This window comes from Schistocerca gregaria, chromosome 3 (genome assembly GCF_023897955.1).
Source record: "Schistocerca gregaria isolate iqSchGreg1 chromosome 3, iqSchGreg1.2, whole genome shotgun sequence".
Taxonomy (NCBI): domain Eukaryota; kingdom Metazoa; phylum Arthropoda; class Insecta; order Orthoptera; family Acrididae; genus Schistocerca; species Schistocerca gregaria.
The window spans coordinates 738761487-738782167 of NC_064922.1; the positions used below are offsets into that span (position 1 = coordinate 738761487).

General features: G+C 42.3%; 2 protein-coding genes across 15 annotated transcripts in view; one reads left to right on the forward strand and one right to left on the reverse strand.

Annotated features, from left to right (window-relative positions):
- Positions 1-19546, reverse strand: part of LOC126353810 (protein pigeon) — a 479712-nt gene extending 460166 nt beyond the window's left edge. For 6 of the 7 annotated variants that reach the window (XM_050002914.1, XM_050002910.1, XM_050002911.1 and 3 more), the window contains exon 1: positions 19460-19546. In XM_050002914.1, the coding sequence (XP_049858871.1) occupies positions 19460-19520 (61 nt within the window). In that variant the 5' untranslated portion in view covers positions 19521-19546. Of the gene's footprint in view, positions 1-18901; positions 18985-19459 lie in introns of those variants that run through there. The other variant, XM_050002915.1, reaches the window with a different exon arrangement.
- A 297-nt stretch (positions 19547-19843) lies between these two features.
- The window catches only part of LOC126353812 (heat shock factor protein-like), a 200957-nt gene continuing 200119 nt past the window's right edge, over positions 19844-20681 (forward strand). For 3 of the 8 annotated variants that reach the window (XM_050002919.1, XM_050002924.1, XM_050002926.1), the window contains exon 1: positions 19850-20511. In XM_050002919.1, the coding sequence (XP_049858876.1) occupies positions 20407-20511 (105 nt within the window). In that variant the 5' untranslated portion in view covers positions 19850-20406. Of the gene's footprint in view, positions 20512-20681 lie in introns of all 8 variants that reach the window. The other 5 variants (XM_050002923.1, XM_050002925.1, XM_050002917.1 and 2 more) reach the window with 4 other exon arrangements.

Genomic DNA, 20681 nt, shown 5'->3' on the forward strand with positions numbered 1-20681 from the left:
CTCTTGGCTCTAGAACCAAACAAATATAATTCTGATTCAAATCACTACTAGAATCAGTTTTGTTGGAAAAGTGTTATTTTGCTTAAGAAATTAATACATGTATTTAAAATAAAAATATTATTTACACGAGTACAATACTGGAAATTGTTGGATGAAAACAATAAACAAAAATGAGGAAAGACAAACTCCCCCTACAAACACAGTTTATAAGTGGCTGCTCAGGCTTACAGAAATGGGGGAATTAAAGTTGGGTGGCAACTTGGGGATAAGATGTATGAGGCAAGAAGTGGTGGTGATGTGATGGCAGGCATAGTAGAAAAAACTGACTCTGAATAGAGTTCTGACAGCGAAAGCACTTGTGGGTGCCACATCTACCACAATGGGAAGCAAAAATTAAAACAAATAAGGTGAAGACCTTGTGAAACTCTTTACTGACACTAACCTACACAGTTTTAGTCTGATTCATGAACGATGGCAGTTCGCATCTGTTGAGGCACAGATGGGGATTGCATTGTTGACAATTCTAAATGACAGTTGCACTATGTGCATTCGCATACTTTCCACTTGAGAAACTGTATATCCTGCAAATTATGTCTCTCAATTGCTTCATTAGAATTTATCACTTACCACCACCATCTGCAATGACAATTCCCAACAACTTAGTAGAATTTCACTAAACAACTCGCTACGATCAGGTTTAATACACACATTAGCTATGGTATAAACAGCAGAGCATTCAAAAAACTACTGAATACTCACTGGCGTTCGGAGAATGCATGATGTAGGTGCACAGAACATGCCTAAACTTTACCATTGTTTGTATTCCAACTATAGTACAGAAACAATGTTGTCTTACCCTGTTGTGTGAGATACTACCCAAAATGTTATCCTCATCACCACAGTAGTATTCTGCCATCTGCCCAACTTACACAACATTCTAGTCCAGTCCTACAGCAAACTTACTCCCAATAATGCATCACACAATTCTGTGTGTCCACCCACAATGTTCTGCTACAGTTCAGTCACAGAGGATGGCGATACATGTGGAATCAACTGTGTAATGTATCAGCTGCGCTGCAATTACTGTGCAGCATTCTATGCGAGTAACTTAACTCACCAGCTACCTAACAGCACGAAACCTCACCTTCAAATTATGGCTAACTGCAAAGTCAACCACTCAGCTGCTAAATACATCAACAACACTGCTTCTCCAGTAACCACACTATTTGACTCTACCCCCATTATGTTTCGCAACACCAGTTACCCTGAAATATGGATGTATGCAATGTATGAATGTTCTGCAATACACCAGCCTTAAACCTGATGGACAGCTCCCATCCCAAAATATGACACCCTTATTTTTCCCCCCATTCTGTCATTTTCCACAACACTCCTTCCCTGTTCAAACCTTGTATAGAGCCATACGTCTCACAACTATATTGCAGAGTGGCTGACGCCTCCCCTTTTTTCCTTGCGGTCAGTCAGCCACTTCCATCTGCTACATTGTTTTAGCTCCCTCTAACATTTTCTTCCTGTGTTGTTCATGTTTTACTGCTGACGCTCTGCTTCATCCCACGCTTTGGTGTGGGTGAGCACGTGTTTTTCAACGATTGTTATCCATGTTTTCTGTTTCGTTTTATATTCCTGTTCTGGGATTTTTCTTGACACCCGTCTCACTATGTTACTGAACGGGCGCTGAAGACCTTGCTGTCGTGCGCCCAAAACCCCTCTACTACTACTACTACTACTACTACTACTACTACTACTACTACACATCTATAATACGTCCCCATACAATCCTTATCCTGCACATCTTGTCGTCACCATCACCACTGTCATCGTCGTCTCTGCTGCAGCCGCCGTCACCGTCACCACCACCACCACCTTAAGCAATTGCTCATTAATAATCAGTGTCACCACATCCAAAAGAATGTGCGTTTGGGTATCTACATGGTTGTCTGTGTACTTAAATTAGAAAAATATTAGTAGCTCAAAAGCTTCTTACATCTCTGTATTGCGTTTGTTTAAGCCCCACACATCAGGCAGCTTTATAGGTAAATATCACTTTTCCTTACATTTCTTTATTTTTGGTTATCACTGATTGAACATTGATTAACTTAATTATGTTATTATATATATTAATTGCACATATTGTCTGAGAAAAATTTGTGAAGATAGTTTCATGTAATTCACTTTGCACTTGTAGTACAGTACACTAGTCAGCAAAGAATAACATCAGAAATGATAACACTTTGATAAAATTTTATGAGCAAGTCTTAAAAACTGGGGCACCGGTTCAAAAGAAAAATATTAAATCTAGCAACAGTTGAAATTAACTTCATGCAGACAACAGCACTTTACTTAAGCAGACAGGAATGGAGATGTGAAACAAGAGGAAAATAATATGAATGCTCTAAATAATAATAATTATTATTATTATTATAATTATTATAATAATAAAAGGATGCAGCAGCAGCTATCATACTAGTACAATGTTAGAAGATCAGTTAAGACAATCATTGCAGATTAAACAAAAGTGTATCCTGCAATAAGCTAGGTGAAAGATGATAATTCAAAGGCGTGTGAGAGGAATGTACATAGTATGTTCATAATATAATGAAGACCACCATGAGTTCAAATAATATGGTTGAAACCCTACTTAATACTCACACAGCCCTAGTACTAGATTAATAATTTGGTGTAATTAACTGATGCTGAAGAACTGCAAAGACAATACTGAGCAGAAATGATGAAACCCAGCAAGCATAAACCAAAGTTGACAACAGAATATACCACACTTATATGACTTATGGATGGCATAAGTTCTGGGGATATCAACGACCACTGTAAAATTCAAATCATTGATCAGAAAGAAATTTCCTTCAGACATGACAAGGTGTGTCAAACAGATAAGTCTATACCACAGTATCACAGCCAAGAAGAATCTAAAATATTTGTGATGATTCTAGTAACCCTGCTGGACATGCAAATGGAAGATACAGATGTATCAATATGTGACATCACTCTCATCCGCCGAGAACATCTGTAGCAGAAACACAGTAAATGTCACAAGCTTGTCGTGTTAATTCACACAGCGAGCAACTATAACGTTGCCCAGTGGGAGTCTCTTCCTCAGTTATTGTTACTTGTCTAACTTCTACTTATGGTCTCTAAACATTGCAACTGTTTATGTGGGCCTTGGGCTACAACTTGGAAACATGGGGTTTCCACTACCAACAGACTTAGTGGAACTTTAGTCCTTTAGTCATACAATGCATTCACTTTACTGTACATGAGAAAGGACTACTGACTGACACAGTTTGGTGTGTGTGTGTGTGTGTGTGGGGTGGGGGGGTGGGGGGGGGGAGGGGAGGGAGGGAGGGATTGACTGACTAAGGGAGGTTATGGGACTAAATAGCAAGGTCATGAGCCCGTGATTCAAAAGTTACTTGCATAAGATGATAGACCAAATCTAAAAACTGAAAAAGCAGAGGGATAAAAGAGCAGTCTTCACAGAGGGCAGTGATCAGGGTCCCAGACCTAGAAAACACTAAGAGACGCGCCAAACACAATCCCCAGCCACTGCTCCAGGAGTAAAGCAAAATCTTATAACTGAAAATAAAAGCAACTTTCACATAGGAAACTGAGGACTTTTTCACCATCCGTGAATCGTCTGCTGATATTAAAGATAAGGAATCTGGAAGGCTATACTTGGTACAAAGGGCCAAAAGAAGGGGACATTCCACCATTATATGGGGTACCGTCAGTCTGGCTCCACAGCCACATTGTGTGTATAAGCCCAGTATGACTGATGCTTAGATGGCGGAAGACAATAGAGTCCTTCTGAGAGGAGTTGGAAGAAGAGTGCCAAACTGCAGTAGTCTCCTTGACTGTGTAGAGTTTATTACTGAGAGTAGTAGCACACCAGATGTCATTTCACTTTTGGACAGAGAGAGACTCGATGTGTATCCCTATTCTGCACCTACAATCATGGAAGGGAATGGGGATAAGTATCTACCTTTTTGGCCAAATGGTCAGCCAGTTCATTCCATGGGATGCCCATATGACTTGAGATGCAGTGGAAGACAATGGAGCAGGTGGCATGGCCAAGGGCAGAGAGAAGGTCATGGATAGCAGAGACCAAAGAGTGACAAGAGTAGCATTGGTCTATAGCCTGTACGCTACTCGTTGAGTAGGTAGATATTAGACACTGTAGTGGGAGCTCTGAGAAAAAAAAAATGGTGGTGAAGAACAGTGTGACACTTAACTCAGAAACCTTTGGAATACCGTTCTTCTGGATCCGAGGGGTGCTGAGTGAAGTGCCAACTCAAACACAGAAGATCTGGTGGGATAAAAACTTGTGGATAATATCGGATGTGTGCTGCAAAAGCCCCAGTCATGGAGGGTAACTAAATTGTGACGGCACCAAGCTGTGTCGTATGCCTTATTTAGGCTAAAGAAAAATGCGACAAGATGCCAGCAGTAGGTAAAAGCCTGTCAGATTGCTGTTTCCAATTTGAGTAAATGTCCAGTTGCAGATTTTCCTTACCAGAAACCACACTGACACAGAAACAAAAGACCTTGAGACTCAAGTACTCAACAGGATCAGAAGCTAACCATACTTTTGAGCAGCCTACAAAGTACGTTGGTCAGGTTAATAGGGGGAAGCTGTCAAGAGACATTGGGTTCTTCCAGGGCTTAAGGATGGTAATAACTATGCTATCTCACCACTGTGAGGGGAAGGCACCTGTAAGCCACACATAGTTGAAGACCCTGAGGAGATGTTGCCTCTGGATATCATAAAAGTATTGGATCATCTGGTTGTGGATGGAATCCAGACCTGGTGTCATGTCATCTGAAGAGGTAAGTGCCTGCAAGAATTCCCATTCAGTGAAGGGTTCATTATAGGATTTGGATTGATGGGGATTGAAACAGAGAGGGGTTTGTTAGAACTCGTTGTTTCTGCCAGAGAAAGTTAGCAGGACAGGAAATGGAAGTCTATGCTGTCGCAAAGTGTGTTGCAAAGTATTCTGCAAAGACCGATGGAGCAGTACGCAGAGCACCCTGTAGGATAAAAGGGAGGGAGGGAGGGAGGGAGGGAGGGAGAGTGGTCACCATGGAAGTGTATTTCTTGAAGAGCAAGACAGAATACAGAAAACAAGTTGTGGGTATTTCCAGAAGGTGAGGTGTTGTCCGTCTAGAGTTAGCGCAAGGTGTCAGGCTTGGTTAGGTGTATTGTATGATCATGTATACTAGTGTTCTCCCTTCGGAACAATTTTATTCTAATTCCCCCCATAAGATAATTTATGCTCTGTTCACTGTAAAGTTTTGATCTGAAGAGGGGCATAATATTGATGTTTAGTATTGTGTTATTAGGTTAGTGCTTTTTTGTGTTTCTGTATACTTAGCTGTGCACCTTTCCCAGGACTGATTATTACAGTGGGACAAGGTGAAAGGCTCGCTTCTCATGTTATTCTGTGTAAGTTCCATGTCATTATGTGACTGACAGCACGTATTGTGGCTGTGACGACACCATTATTCACTATGGGCACTGCTGACAAGGAAAACTCTCCACTGCAGCCCCACCCAGCAAATAGCTCGTCAACAACTGAATGCAGATCAAGCATGAAAACAAGAACAAGGTGTACTGAACTGTGAAAAAAAAGAAGCAAGATAGAAACAGTGAACGGTCCAAGATGAAGATGTGCAAGATCGAGCAACTCACAATAAACACATCGTTGTTCTAACGGGCAAATTTCTTCCACCCCCATATACACTGGGTTGGTGGTATACTGTGTTGTCTCTGGTAAGCATCAACATTCTAGCAGCTTCCTTTTGGACCATGCTGTATTTGACAAGCTTCTCTAGATGCCGATCGAGTTGACAGTGGTTAGCACACTGGACACACATTTGGGAGGACAACTTTTCAATTCCCACCCACACACCTGTACTTAGGCTTTCCATGATTTCCCTACATTGCTTGAGGCAAATGTCGAGATGGTTCCTTTGAACAGGGCACAGCCGATTTCCCTCTCCCATCCTCTTTGTCTCTCTCCCTAGAGGGAGATGGTCACTCCAACTGAAATCATCAGCCATTTCCCACTGCTCTGCAATGACTAATGAAAGAGAACAGGCAGATCAATGGTTAAGGAATTAACATCTTCAAAAATAGTTACTTAACCTTTCTTTTTTTGTATTCATCTGCAGACGTTTATCTGCAGTCCTAATTCAAATTGAAATCATCAAGGCACAGTACCGTAGCACACCAGCAGAGGACCTTGAACATAAAGGCAACAACATGATAAAGTGCAGAATTGTGCAGGAATTTGTTTTCTGCATTTGAAGGTGAACAACACTGCAACAATCCATGAGTCGGTGGTAATATGAAGCAGCAATGCATCATCATTTGACTCTGGTTAGATGGGACAGATGCTACCAGTGTGGTCAAACAGTCAGAATGATAAAGAATGGAGAGGTAGGCCACATCTCCGTGAAGAACCAGGAATTCCATGAGAAGCGTAGAGTGTGGTGCGCGAAAGCTGACATACCAGAATTGAGGAAAAGCTGAAAAACGTGAATAATCAATTCAGGAATCAGTTTCCGACATCTTGCACAATACTTTGAATGTGATGAAAGAAGCCACCAGCTAGGTTCTTCAAATGCTCACACCCATTCAAAAATCCAGCCGAATCAAGGCAGCAGTGGAAATGTTGCAGAGTCTGTGTCAGTCTAATCCAGATGACTTCTTTGGCCACCTAATCATCATTGACAAGTGCTGGTTGCATCACTGTGGCAAAAGAGCATTGCAAGCAGTGAAAATATATGAATTCCCACTACCAAAAATGGCAAAGACCAGGTCCTCGTTGGGAAAGTTACTGCTGCCCCCCCTCCCCCCCCCCCCCCTTTTTGCCATGATGTACTAGTAACAGTTTACACATGTTAAGGGCAAACTGTTTCAGGAAAATACTACTGAAATTTCCCAAATTTTGCCGTCTCCCACTTCCTCCCTTCTCCTGGAATTGCGCCCAGAAATTTATTACTCTATCAGTGGTTGAAGAAACTGTTGAGTTGCATGCATTTTCAGAATGACGAGGAGATGAACTACACTATTGGCCATTAAAATTGCTACACCACGAAGATGACATGCTACAGACATGAAATTTAACTGACAGGAGGAAGATGCAGTTACATGCAAATTAATAGCTTTTCAGAGCATTCACACAAGGTTGGCGCCGGTGGCAACACCTACAACATGCTGACATGAGGAAAGTTTCCATCCGATTTCTCATACACAAACAGCAGTTGAGCGGCGTTGCCTGGTGAAACTTTGTTGTGATGCCTAGAGTAAGGAGTAGAAACATGTACCATCACTTTTCTGACTTTGATAAAGGTCGGATTGTAGCCTATCGCGATTGCGGTTTATCATATTACAACATTGCTGCTCGCATTGGTCGAGATCCAATGACTGTTAGCAGAATATGGAATCGTTGGGTTCAGGAGGGTAATACAGAACGCCGTGCTGGATCCCAACGGCCTCACATCACTAGCAGCCGAGATGACAGGCATCTTATGCGCATGGTTGTAAAGGATTGTGCAGTCACGTCTCGAACCCTGAGTCAACAGATGGGGACGTTTGCAAGACAACAACCATCTGCATGAACAGTTTGACAATGTTTGCAGCAGCATGGTATATCAGCTCAGAGACACGCCATCCAAGCTCTGTTTGACTCAATGCCCAGGCATATCAAGGCCGTTATTACGGCCGGAGGTGGTTGTTCTGGGTACTGGTTTCTCAGGATCTATGCACCCAAATTGCGTGAAAATGTAATCACATGTCAGTTCTAGGAGAATATATTTGACCAATGAATACCCGTTTATCATCTGCATTTCTTCTTGGTGTAGCAATTTTAAGGGCCAGTAGTGTAGAAATCATCCATTACACGGAAAAGAAAAGTAACCCACAGAAGAAGGAACCGTAATGAAGAATTAATGTCACCATGTTTTATGGTCACAGCTAGATGCTTTTCAAGATAATAACTAAAACTTTATGGGTAGCTCTTGTAAGGGTATTGCTGTCTCTGTTTTTGGAACAAAGCACAGTTGTGTAGAAGCAAACCTCAGCCAAATGACTCCTGCTGCAGATGTATGCAGAGCCTCCCGACCCATCATAAGCTTTGAAGTCTCCCAGATGGGAGGAGCTGACACATTTAATTCTTCAAGAGCTACAGGGTCTCACATATGTATACTGAACAGTTCCTGTTTCTACTGAAGTCAGTATTTTAGTAGTTTCAGGGTTGCCACAAGTTTCCCCAAGTGAAATTCCCTGATTTCCATACAAGGTTTAGCATTTTCCCTGACAAATTTTGAGGTCCTAAGGGTAAGTTAAGCTGTAAAAAATGAACTTGCAAGCAGATGGGGTTTCCTGATGTGAGCAAAAAACTTAGTACTAAAGTTAACACATTTTGTAATGAACTGTTTTTAGATGGAGAACGCAAGCCAAATGATACATTTGTTCCATTAAGACCAAAGATATTATTTTATTCAAATAAAATGAAACACATTTGTGACAAAAATGTGCCTTTCCTTGGAGTCACAAGACATTTAAAATAGCCTACCTTCACTGATTTCAGAAATGACCTCAGAAGAAAGCAAGCCTCTTGAAAGAAGTGTATGGGGCAAGGAAGAACTGTGTAAACCAACACTGTAGGTGACAACCAATAAAATGTTAGCTCTACTATGTTCATTATTGTCAGTAATTACTCACTGTGCTATATCTATGTTTTTACAGGTGTTGTGTGATATTTCTTTCAAGAAATACATGAGTACGTAGCATACAAACTGTCAGCATCTGACACAATTTTCTTCTTCTTATCATCCATACTTTCAAAGATATAACCTACTTTTGAAGTGCCAGAATGTACTAGGGCAAATAAGATGTCTATAAAATGCCACACTATAAAACATACTTGTGATGAGACAGTCACAATTCCTGAAATCCATCACTCCTGGTCTCTGGCCTGCTGAGGAGCACTGCAGTCCTGGGTCCATGAAAATCCGCTGCATTACGCCACATACAAACAGACCGAGCCTGCAGGCTGATCGGTGAGACTAGATACTATGGGCAGGACCTGCACATTAGTGGGAACCAAATGGCTTCAGATCAGCAGGCCCAATCCATTACAGACACCTGTAAAATGGCCTTTGGTTTTGGCTGGTTGCAGTAATCCACTTGTGTGGCCAGATATTCATGAGCCACAGACACCATGTTGATGAAATGAGATAACAGTGATCAATCCATGCACAAAATATAATGTTCAAATCCTCTGAGAATCAATAATAATGAGGATAGGAAGCAACTCACGATAAAGATTATTGCTGAGCTGCAGACAGGCACGTAGAAAATAAATCACACCCTCTGTGGTGTCACTGCCAGACACCACACTTGCTAGGCGGTAGCCTTTAAATCGGCTGCAATCCTGCAGTATACGTCGGACCCGCGTGTCGCCACTATCAATGATTGCAGACCAAGCGCCTCCACAAGGCAGGTCTAGAGAGACTTCCTAGCACTCGCCCCAGTTGTACAGCCGACTTTGCTAGCGATGGCTCATTGACTTCTACGCTCTCATTTGCTGAGACGATAGTTAGCATAGCCTTCAGCTACGTTATTTGCTACGACCTAGCAAGGCGCCAGTATCCGTACTATTGATATTGTGAATCATGTACCATAAAGAGCGACGTTCTCCATTAATGGATTAAAGTTAAGTATTCCACCAGCTACATCCATTTTTCTCAATTCTAATTCCCTTGTCATGTTCCAGATCTCACGCCAGCCTGCGTGAGCTGAGACGCGTGCATTTCGGCCTCCTTTAGAAAAACACGGTTGGCTCTCCTGCCAACCACAACATTGGCGACGAGAGTAACAGTGTTCTTATCTAAATTGCCCTGATTTACTTGTGTAATGGCTTCGCCGCAATCTCCAGACGTACTGTCCGAATTTTATCACTTACAGAATCAGCAGACGCAGGCCTTACTGGGTGCCCTTGGACAGCTCGTCCAGGGTCAATGTGCGATGCAAAACAATGCGGCAGCAGCCGCTTCACCGCTAACGCAGCCACAACACGCTGTTGCACCCACTTTTCGACCTTTTGATGCTGCACTGGAAAGCTGGACGGAGTGGTCACGCCAATTTGGATTCCATCTCGCCGCCTACAGAATTCAAGGTAACGAGCGGCAGTCTTTCCTCCTTTCTTCAGTAGGAGTGACCACGTACTGTGTGATAGTCAAATTATTTCCCCGACACGAAGTCGCAACTCTGTCCTATGAAGAAATTTTGTCTGCATTAGATGCATATTTCAAAGAATCAGTCAATGTAGTTGCGAAATGGTATACCTTCTTTCGTACAAAATGTACAGCAGGTCAGACTAATCGGGAGTGGGTTGCAACCTTGCAAGGCCTTACTAGGGATTGTGCTTTTGAGTGTCAATGTGGACTCCCTTATTCAGATACTATGGTACGTGATGCAATTGCACAGAACGTTTCTGATGTTCGTATAAGGGAACAAATTTTGAAACTAGTAAATCCCTCCCTTCAACAAGTGATGGACATATTGGACTGGCAGGACACACTTGACTTTGCTCAGGAATCATTTGAAACTTCTCCAGCAGTGTGTCAGATTAACCGGCCCACCGGGCGAGCTGCATGGACCAGTAAACAGTCCTCGCACCTGGCCGCGCCACTGCCGCCAGGCTCTCAGCCACGTGTGCCACGCAGGCAAGCAAATGCACTGATCAAATCATGCCCGCAGTGTGCTACTAAACATTCGTGTGAGAATTGCCCGTCACGCCAAGCTATTTGCTTTTATTGTCATAAAAAATGACATGTTCAGAGTGTTTGCCAGAAAAAGCTCAGATCAGAAACTCAAAACCGTTCCAGGCTCATTGCTTCACGCCGGAATCGAACCATGGATACTCAGGCGCGCAAAACTTCGCCCATGGAAATTCATGTAGTACATTCCACTCCGCCCAGTGCCACTCTCTCTAACAGTGACTGTGTTCATCCCAAAAATAGTGTGCGTCGACATCGCCGGAACTCCCGCCGAGTAGCAAGTGATTATGTACCAGTGTCAGTTCACGTTGCACGAGACAGTCGCTCTTGTCGTCAGCACGACAATAAACTTTTTGTAGACTTGGACATTAACTGCAAAGTGATACCATTCCAGCTCGATACCGGGGCTGCAGTTACACTGATCAATCAAGACACTGACAAACTACTGGGCACACCACCGTTGCATGCCGCAAATGTTACGTTAAGCAGCTATTCAGGTCAACGTATCCCTGTGTTAGGACAGTGCAGCCTTCTTGCAACATACAAAGGACAAACAAAACTTGTGTCATTTTACCTCCTTCATTCTTCTTCTGCAGTGAACTTGTTTGGCTTCGATTTATTTCAGTTGTTTAACTTGTCTATAGTAAATCAGGTCCTTTCAGTGAACCAGACTGTGCCTTCAGACAGTGTTTCTCGTCTATGTGAAGAATATGCAGACATTTTTGCACCGGGTCTCGGTTGCGCTAAGAACTATAATGCACATTTGGAACTGAAAGTAAACATGCAACCGAAATTTTTCAGAGTGTGCAATGTTCACCACGCATTGCGTGATGAGGTCGCAAAAACGTTACACGATTTGGAATCACAAGGTGTAATTGAACTTGTGCAGGCTTCTCTCTGGGCATCACCCTTAGTAATTTTGCCAATACCTTCCGGAAACTTGAGACTGTGTGGACTTCAAGGCAACAGTGAATCCACAACTAGTGACTGCAACTTTTCCTTTACCCCGCCCGGAAGATCTTTTTGACAAACTATGCCCGGGTAAATATTTTTTGAAGTAGGACCTAGCAGATGCGAACTTGCAAATACCGGTGGACGAAGAATCCCAGCGCGTTTTGGTGGTTAACACGCATCTTGGGTTGTATCAATTCAAACGACTGCCATTCGGGTGTGCATCCGCCCCTGCATTGTTTCAGCAATATCTACAAACTGTTTGTGCGTCGGTCCTTACTGCAGCAAATTATCTGGACGATATTGTGATCTCTGGAAAGACGGAAGCACATTTGGCCAATCTCCAAACATTATTTCAGGTCTTGCGACAAAATGGTCTTCGCTTGCGGAAGGACAAATGTGTGTTTTTTGCTTGGGACTTACTATACCTGGGACATGTAATCAATTCCCAAGGCATACATCCCAGTCCCACGCACCTTCGTGCCATTCAAGACTTGCCTTCGCAGCAGAATTTGAAGCAGCTACAGAGTGTGCTGGGAAAAATAGATTACTACCATCGCTATGTGCTACAGGCCTCTCCCATTTCAGCTCCGCTTCATCGCTTACGCTGTAAGGATGTTCCATTCGTCTGGACGACGGAATGCGAACGCGCCTTTCACCAGTTGAAATAGGCATTGCTTTCCAATACTTGCCTTACGCCATTCGATCCCCAGAAGCCCCTCTTGTTGATGGTGGATACATCGGATTTCGGGATCGGAGCTGTGCTTGCGCACAAAGATGGATCACACGATCGCCCTATTGCCTTTGCGTCCAAATTGCTCTCGTCTGTGCAAAGAAATTATTCACAGATCGAGAAAGAAGCATTTGTTCTCGTATTTGGTGTTACAAAGTTTCATGATTTCTTGTATGGCCGTCACTTTACCATAATCACAGACCACAAACCTTTAACTTCGCTGTTTCATCCGACCAAGCCTGTACCTCCACGTACAGCGCAGAAATTAATTCGCTGGTCTATTTTCCTCTCACAGTACAGCGCAGAAATTCATTCGCTGGTCTATTTTCCTCTTGCAGTACCGCTATGATATCTTGTATCGGTCCACTGCTAAGCACGGAAACGCTGATGCGTTGTCCCGCTTGCCTGTTGCTCAGGATAGGGCATTTGATTCCTCCGAACTTGCTTTCATGTTCATTGATGCGGAAACCGATGACGTGGTTGAATTGTTTCCGATTGATTTTCGTCGTCTAGCTACAGCCACAGCTGCCGACCCTGTCCTTGCTCCCGTTCTGCGTTTTGTTGCTACATAATGGCCCTTGTCAGTCACGGATCGGGGACCCGTTGGTTCGCCGATTTTTTGCTCACAAGGAGAGACTTTTAGTTCTACGTGGTGTTTTGCTGTTGCGTTCTGATAATGATCAGTCCAGGGTCGTGGTCCCGCGTTCGTTACAATCCTCTGTCTTACAGCTTCTCCACCAAGGACATTGGGGTATAGTGAGAACGAAACAACTTGCTCGTCAGCACTTTACTTGGTTCGGAATCGATGCCGCGATTACGAATATGTGCTCTTCTTGCATGGTGTGTGCCGAACAACAATCAGCACCAACGCGGAAATTCTTTGCATGGCCAAAAGCCACTTCCCCTTGGCAACACTTACACATCGATTTTGCTGGTCCATTCTCGAATGCTCGATGGTTGGTTGTGGTAGATTCATTCAGTAATTTTCCTTTTGTAGTCCGGATGCCTTCCACGACGTCATCTGCCACCATACAAGTGTTATCCGCTATCTTTTGCATTGAAGGTCTTCCACAGACTATTGTTTCCGACAATGGCCCACAATTCATGTCCGCAGAATTTCAGTCATTCTGAAAGGCCAATGGTATTCAACATCTGACGTCCGCGCCGTTTTCGCCACAGTCAAACGGTGCCGCTGAGCGTTTGGTCAGGACTTTCAAGTCATAGATGTTGAAGTTGAAAGTCGCATTCTCAGGAGCACGCGTCATTGCTCTTTTTGTCCTCCTATCGCTCTCAGGCCCGAGATGGTCGCTCACCGGCTGAGTTGCTCCACAGTCGTCATCATCAAACCTTGATGTCTTTGCTACCTCCGCCGCATCAGGTTCCTGTGCAGCGGCAGACACCTGCTTTTGCTCCAGGCGACATTGTCTACTATCGCCACTACCGCAGTTCACGGCGTTGGCTCGAAGGGCGCATTCTTCGCTGCCTCGGATGCGCTATGTATCTGGTTTTGGGGGCCTCTGGTGCGGTGCGTCGGCATCTCCATCAGCTGCACTTATGTCGTCGCGCGGGATCTGCCGCTCGCCATCTTATTTCAAGGACGGTGCCGTCCGGTCAGCACCCTGGGGACCCATCTACTGGCTTGCCTCAGCACCAGGTGTTACCGACGTTGCCTTCCATTTTGCCCCATGGCGACGCGCCGGTGCCGCCTGTTCTCCCGCCGGTGCCGCCCGCAGTGGACGTGTCGCTGCAATCGCCGGGTGCCTCCCTGGGTCACGCGCCGCCGCCGCCCGCAGTGGACGCATCGCTGCAATCGCCGGGTGCCTCCATGGGCCACGCACTGCCAATCGCTTCCCGTGAGCAGTTGTCCTCCGCCATGGAATTCTTGCCCGCTCCGGACAATATGTCGTCTTCGCCCGTCGGGTGCCCCGGCCCGATGGAGGTCGACCCTTCGGCCCCTCCTGTCTCTCTACGGGCGCATACACCACATGTTGGCGTGCACCCTGGAGCAGGTTTTCAGGCGTTTCCTAGCTCCCTGCGCTCCGAATGGCAGGGTGGGGGTGGCACAGCATCGCCTGTTGTTAGGCTCCCCACCTCGTCGCATACGTCAACATGCGGTCCTCCCCACGGCGGGCGGAAGCCTTATGCCACAACCGTACGCCGATTTGCGGGGGAGGAATGTGGTGTCACCGCCAGACACCCCACTTGTTAGGTGGTAGCCTTTAAATCGGCCGCGGTCCTGTAGTATACGTCGGACCCGTGTGTCGCCACTATCAATGATTGCAGACCGAGAGCCGCCACACGGCAGGTCTAGAGAGACTTCCTAGCACTTGCCCCAGTTGTACAGCCGACTTTGCTAGCGATGGTTCACTGACTTCTACGCTCTCATTTGCTGAGTCGATAGTTAGCATAGCCTTCAGCTACGTTATTTGCTACGACCTAGCAAGGGGCCAGTATCCGTACTATTGATATTGTGAATCATTTACCATAAAGAGCGACATTCTCCATTAATGGATTAAAGTTAAGTATTCCACCAGCTACGTCAGGTTTTTTCAATTCTAATTCCCTTGTCATGTTCCAGACCTCACGCCAGCCTGCGTGAGCTGACACACGTGTATTTCGGCCTCCTTTAGAAAAACACGGTTGGCTCTCCTGCCAACCACAACACTCTCAGAATTAAATTTTCAGCCATAGCTTTTGCCAGAAAATCGGAGTACACACACATTCATGCAATCATTCAAACACAATTCCTGCACTCTGACCACTGTCTCTGGCTACTGTACCTACAATCTCTGAGAATCACGTCCAAACAATTGACTCCTCGTGCACCCCTGCCTCTTGTCGGCAGCTGCTAGACTAGTGATGTGAAGTTGAGGCGGCAAGCAGAGGGGAGCGGTAGGAAGGGGAGAAGCAGTAGTAATGAGGGAGTAGGGAAGCAGTACAGGTACTCTGCCACAACCAGCCAGCAGCAATGCATGACACTTCAATAAACAAACAATTTCATCTACTGTGACAAAAAACGAGATTTTCTAGTGTTTTTTTTTTTTCAAATTTTCTTGATATTTTCCTGACTTGTTTGAAATTCCATGATTTCCAGAACCTGTGGCAACCCTGAGTTTATACACATTTTTGGGAATGAACACAGAAGGTAAGATTTCTGGACACTTTTCCCAGGTTGCCATTGCACAATAATATATCCCACATTTTATTGCAACACACAAAATAGGGTATATAAGGCAGGCAAACACAGTTCTGAGGCCATCAGAGAACTGTTTGTCAAAAGGGGAGCAATAGTCTTTTTCTATGTCACACTGGACTTTTTTCAATACAATTTTCACTTCTTTGAATCCTTCAACTTCTCAGTCTCTTTCCAATTCAGTGGTATTTATAACTCTCATGTTCCTGTAGTTTACAACATATCTTTTGAAGCCAAAAGTGTTGTGCTTCTCTACTATTATGGGATATTAGTCTAAAATCTTCATCCGTAGGAGTAAAATCTATGGCATGCCAATAGGGCACCATTTTGAAACTGTTTGAATCAAAAGTAACTCGCAGTTGGTTGGTTGATTTGTGGGAAATTGAAGGAACCAGAATACAAACTCCATCTGCCCCAACTCACAGTCACTGGTATGATCCATCAAAGTGGAACTATGTTATTACAATACAGTCTAATATATAGGATTCACAACTACTTCATGATCAATGCTTAGTTTCTTACAAATATTATCACTGCTAATAATCCAGTGATTCTCAACTTTTCTCATGATTTAACTAATTTTTCCAGTGTTTTGTCAAGAAGACTGAAGTGTATTTTGAAATAAAAACTTTCAAGCAGAATATACTTTAATCGTCTTTGTGTTCATATACATTTACCACACCATCTTGAGAAACATCACAAATCATTTTTGGCAGTGCAAACCACATGAATTAGTTTTAATCAACATACTTCAAATGCATCTTTTTTTTTTCTTTTCAGAGTTTTCCCTCAATTTCAAGGTATAATTCTTTTTCTTGGCCACAATTCTTAGTAATGCCATATTCCAATAATATTTCCAGAATTATGCAGTCACAAGGACATCTACTACAGCATAAAAGCAAGCCCTGTTCCCAAGATTTCATGCTGCATACATAGAATTTTATTCCTCCTCCTTAAAGTGAAACAATGCTGACTTTTACTTGTAAATTGTCTCTTTGGCTATAGAATCTTTGACACTGTTCGTCATTTCTAAATTGAAATTGTGTGTTAAGATCCTGTGTGTTAAAGTCCTTACCTAACTCATGTAGCTTCACGGGTTTCATATTACAGTGATTGATATACATCTCTCTCTTTCTCTCTTTTTCCGTGTGTGTGTCTGTGAACCAAATGATAAGAAAACTGCAGTAAACTAGAGTACAAGTTCACATCGGACTGGGACCCCTCTCCTGGAAACATTTAGTAGTGGCCATAGGCAGCTTAGCAGCACATTAAGAAAGACAAGACTTGTCGGTAGAGTTTACACCACATGATGAAGCAAGGTTTGAGAAATACAGCGAGGTTAACTTCTAAGAATTTTAAAACAGTAGGTTGCTTTTATAATATAATTTTCATTATCAGTCTGCATACATCCACCTCTAGAACGATAAAGTGTAACTTCAAATTTTGAATTTGTGCAACACATACAATTTACTCAGACTTATTTATTGAGATAACTACTTATCTTTACCCACAAAATATAATTAAGTTCCTAGATGAACCACTATTCCCAGAATATGAATCAAAATTAAAACTTTTTGCTTATTCCAGAACCTGCTACATTAGTATAGAGGGCACAAATTGGAAATTTTATGAAGCATATTCACTGCAAAAGATGACAAAGAAAAAAATGGTTGATTCCCAGGAAGACAAAATTGTCAGTAACAATGCACTGATTTATTCAGCAAAGCATTTATGGATAAATATATGCAAAACCTGATGCGATATGTTCCAAGAATTATTCCTTACACTTGCACAATTATTAATTTGTCACTCTTGTTACTGTTGATAAGGTAGTCAGGTAACTAAAATGGAGAACTGTTCAGTGTCATAGCTAAGAACCTGCTAGTATGTAAATCAACAGGTGCAGACTTAATTCACAAATACTGTTCCACACTATAAAGGGATAAGAATCACTAACAGTATTTCTTTCCATTAAAAACATTTAAAAACTTTGTACGATGGTTATCCCAATGGTCAGTTACAAGCATCCATTTGTCAGAGGGCACTCAAAAGCCTTACAGTCACATGGCAGTATTTGTTGTCTTTAGAAAAACTTATGTACAGGGTAGCCTCCCGTAAACGCCCCCCCCCCCCCCCAAAGAAAAAAAATGGGGTGGAGAGGATGGAGGGAGAGAGGGGGGGGGGAGAGAGAGAGAGAGAGAGAGAGAGAGAGAGAGAGAGAGAGAGAGAGAGAGAGATCTTGGTTGCTGTGAAAGACTGATCTGTAGCACAGCCCATGGTCTAGGTGGTTAGGCTGAAAGGTTACAGTTTGGCTGCTAGTTGGCAAAGCCAATAAATGCAAAGGCAGAAACTCTGACTGGGGTAACAAATTGACCAGCCAAAAATTTACGTTCGCACTATATTGAAATATGCAAGGGGAGTTCAACACATAATTTTTACAATGGTCTTCTCCTCCGTCTAGCTAAAAAGTGTACTAAACGACTTTAAAAAGAATTGAGAAAATATTGAAATCAAGAAGCAACAGTACTAAAACTCTGGTGTTATAAGTACCACACTTTGCCATTAAACTGCTAAGAAAATGTTGCTAAAATTATGTTTGTCAACAACGGCTTTGTTTCAAATTGTATGGTTATGAATCTTGTAGTAAGTAGAAGAAATATTTGACATTTGAAAAGTTACTATGTGGGAAATCCTGTAGTAGATCTATATTCGAAATGTACACTAATTAAATAATTTTCAGTGTAAAAGTATAAACTAGGTACCACATTCTAAGGTCTCTAGTTAGTTACTTTGAAATGCATCTGCTAAGAATAATGTAAAGGAGTGCAGATATGTTGTGAAATAACATGACCATCATCATGCAGTCATTTAACTCAATGAAGAAAAAGATTGCATTATAACACAATAGATCCACTGGAAAATAGTTGTCAAGATGAAGAAACCATAGTAATCCTCTTCATTTCCAAGCCTGAGTTCTAACGAATTTTGGGAAACTGACGGTACGCTATCAAATGTGCAGCAGCAACAACTAAAAGTACTCAATATATGACAGAATGCTGGGAATACAAAAATCATTTGAAATTTAAAAAAAACAAACAGTCAGAAACAAATGTTCACTCTTTCATTTTCACAGTGACAGAAATGACTTTTTAACTATACTACACAAGGTACTCAATCCTATTATTAATATTTTAACTGACATGTGATGACGGATTCACAGGTTTTTTTCCATTTCCAGTTTCTACTCTAAATTTTTGTTACAGAATGCGAACTTTGTTCCACAGATAGTACAACGACTCGCTAAACGCAACTGAAAGACATGAAACCATAGAACTGCATAATATTGCACCATGAACTAATTATGTTTATGTCGCCCTTTCCTCTAACAAACCCTATTTTATGCCACTAAATTTATCCTGTAAAGCTGTCGATACAATAAGCAATCAAAATACAATAAAGCTGCCAATAATGAATCGTTAAAAATAATAAGCTCGCACTTCGCATCAGTCAATAACTTCGTTAACATTACGTAATGGAACATGCTCATGCGGAAAAAAGCATGCGTACACTCAATTATACTAAGTGAAATATCAAAATACTTTTGTGTATCAATTCAGCACTTTGGTAGTATTGATATCTTTTGTTGACAGTATTCCGGTTTATTTACATATTGTAATCAGCATAAATGTTCTACAAAAATACTATTTAAATGTAAATAAAGAACGGGAAGTATCATCAAGCAGATCACAAGTTAGAACCTTTTCCTTTTCTCTGAAAAAGATCACTCAGTATCCGTCCGAGGTTTTCCACCGCAACCATTGTTCAGCCTTTACGATTAACAGTACTGATCTTTAATGATTTAATCAGCTGACTTTAGAGCATGTTCGATGCACAAGTATTTACTGTTCCAAAATCGATAATAGCTTCGCTTCTGAGCGAAATGGCCATAAGAGGTGCTGTCATATTATCTACTTATTTTCGTTAAAATGTTTATTTGTAAGACTATATATTATTCCACGCTTGATTTCACTATTTCAACAGAACATCATAAAAAACACACATCACTTGACAAACAAAAGTAAATGTAGCAAGAGAAAGACCCACAACAACATAGTAATAATTGTCTTTGGTCGTAGTCACGTGTACCAACACGTTCTCCGTATGGCGAAGTCTCCAAAAGTATTGCACCATTACAAGCAGAAACTGTTTTAACGATATCCAGCATGTCATAAACGTTTGTTTTCCACTCCTGAGATTTTTAAACACAGTGCTTACTTTGATTAGTTTATATAGGAGAAACTGCGTGAGATTTGGCGTATAAGTAACCATAGGTTTACATAATTGTTTCAGAAGATTTTAGTTGTTCCTGTACAGAGCCTGGTAACACGCTGCCTGCAACGTGACAACTTAGGAAAGTCACAATGTAATTGGTTGGAAGAACTGTAGAAGCAGTTGCCGACATACTGACATTGAATGTGTTGTGCTGTTGATTATTTACATTTGAAGAGCAAGTGCGAAGCAAACTAGCTGAAGAAAATTATTACACTTAATAAAATTTCAGAGAGTCTATATGTGCCATTTACGGTTTCAAGTTTGTTGTTCGCACTTAGTTCAGTTGTTTATTCGCCATTGAACGTTATGATCTGATGTGTCAAGGTGTCGAGAGGCAGTAGATTTGATATTTTAGTTCCAAACATAATTCAGGATGCATTCTATTGAAGAACTCGGGACAAACGTTCCCGCATTCCTAGCAAAATTATGGAAAATGGTTGAAGACCCTCAGACGAATGACCTAATAAGTTGGAGTTCGGTATGTAAATAGGATTTTGAAACATTAATTATTTTGAATAAGAGAGAATTCTGTTATAGTGAAAAAGCTTCAAATGACGTGAAATTAGTTGTCACAAAGAATTGCCGAAAGTGTCTGTGTTGTAACTGTTGCTTTCTTAGATTTCAACTTTGAAAACAGTATATGATTTT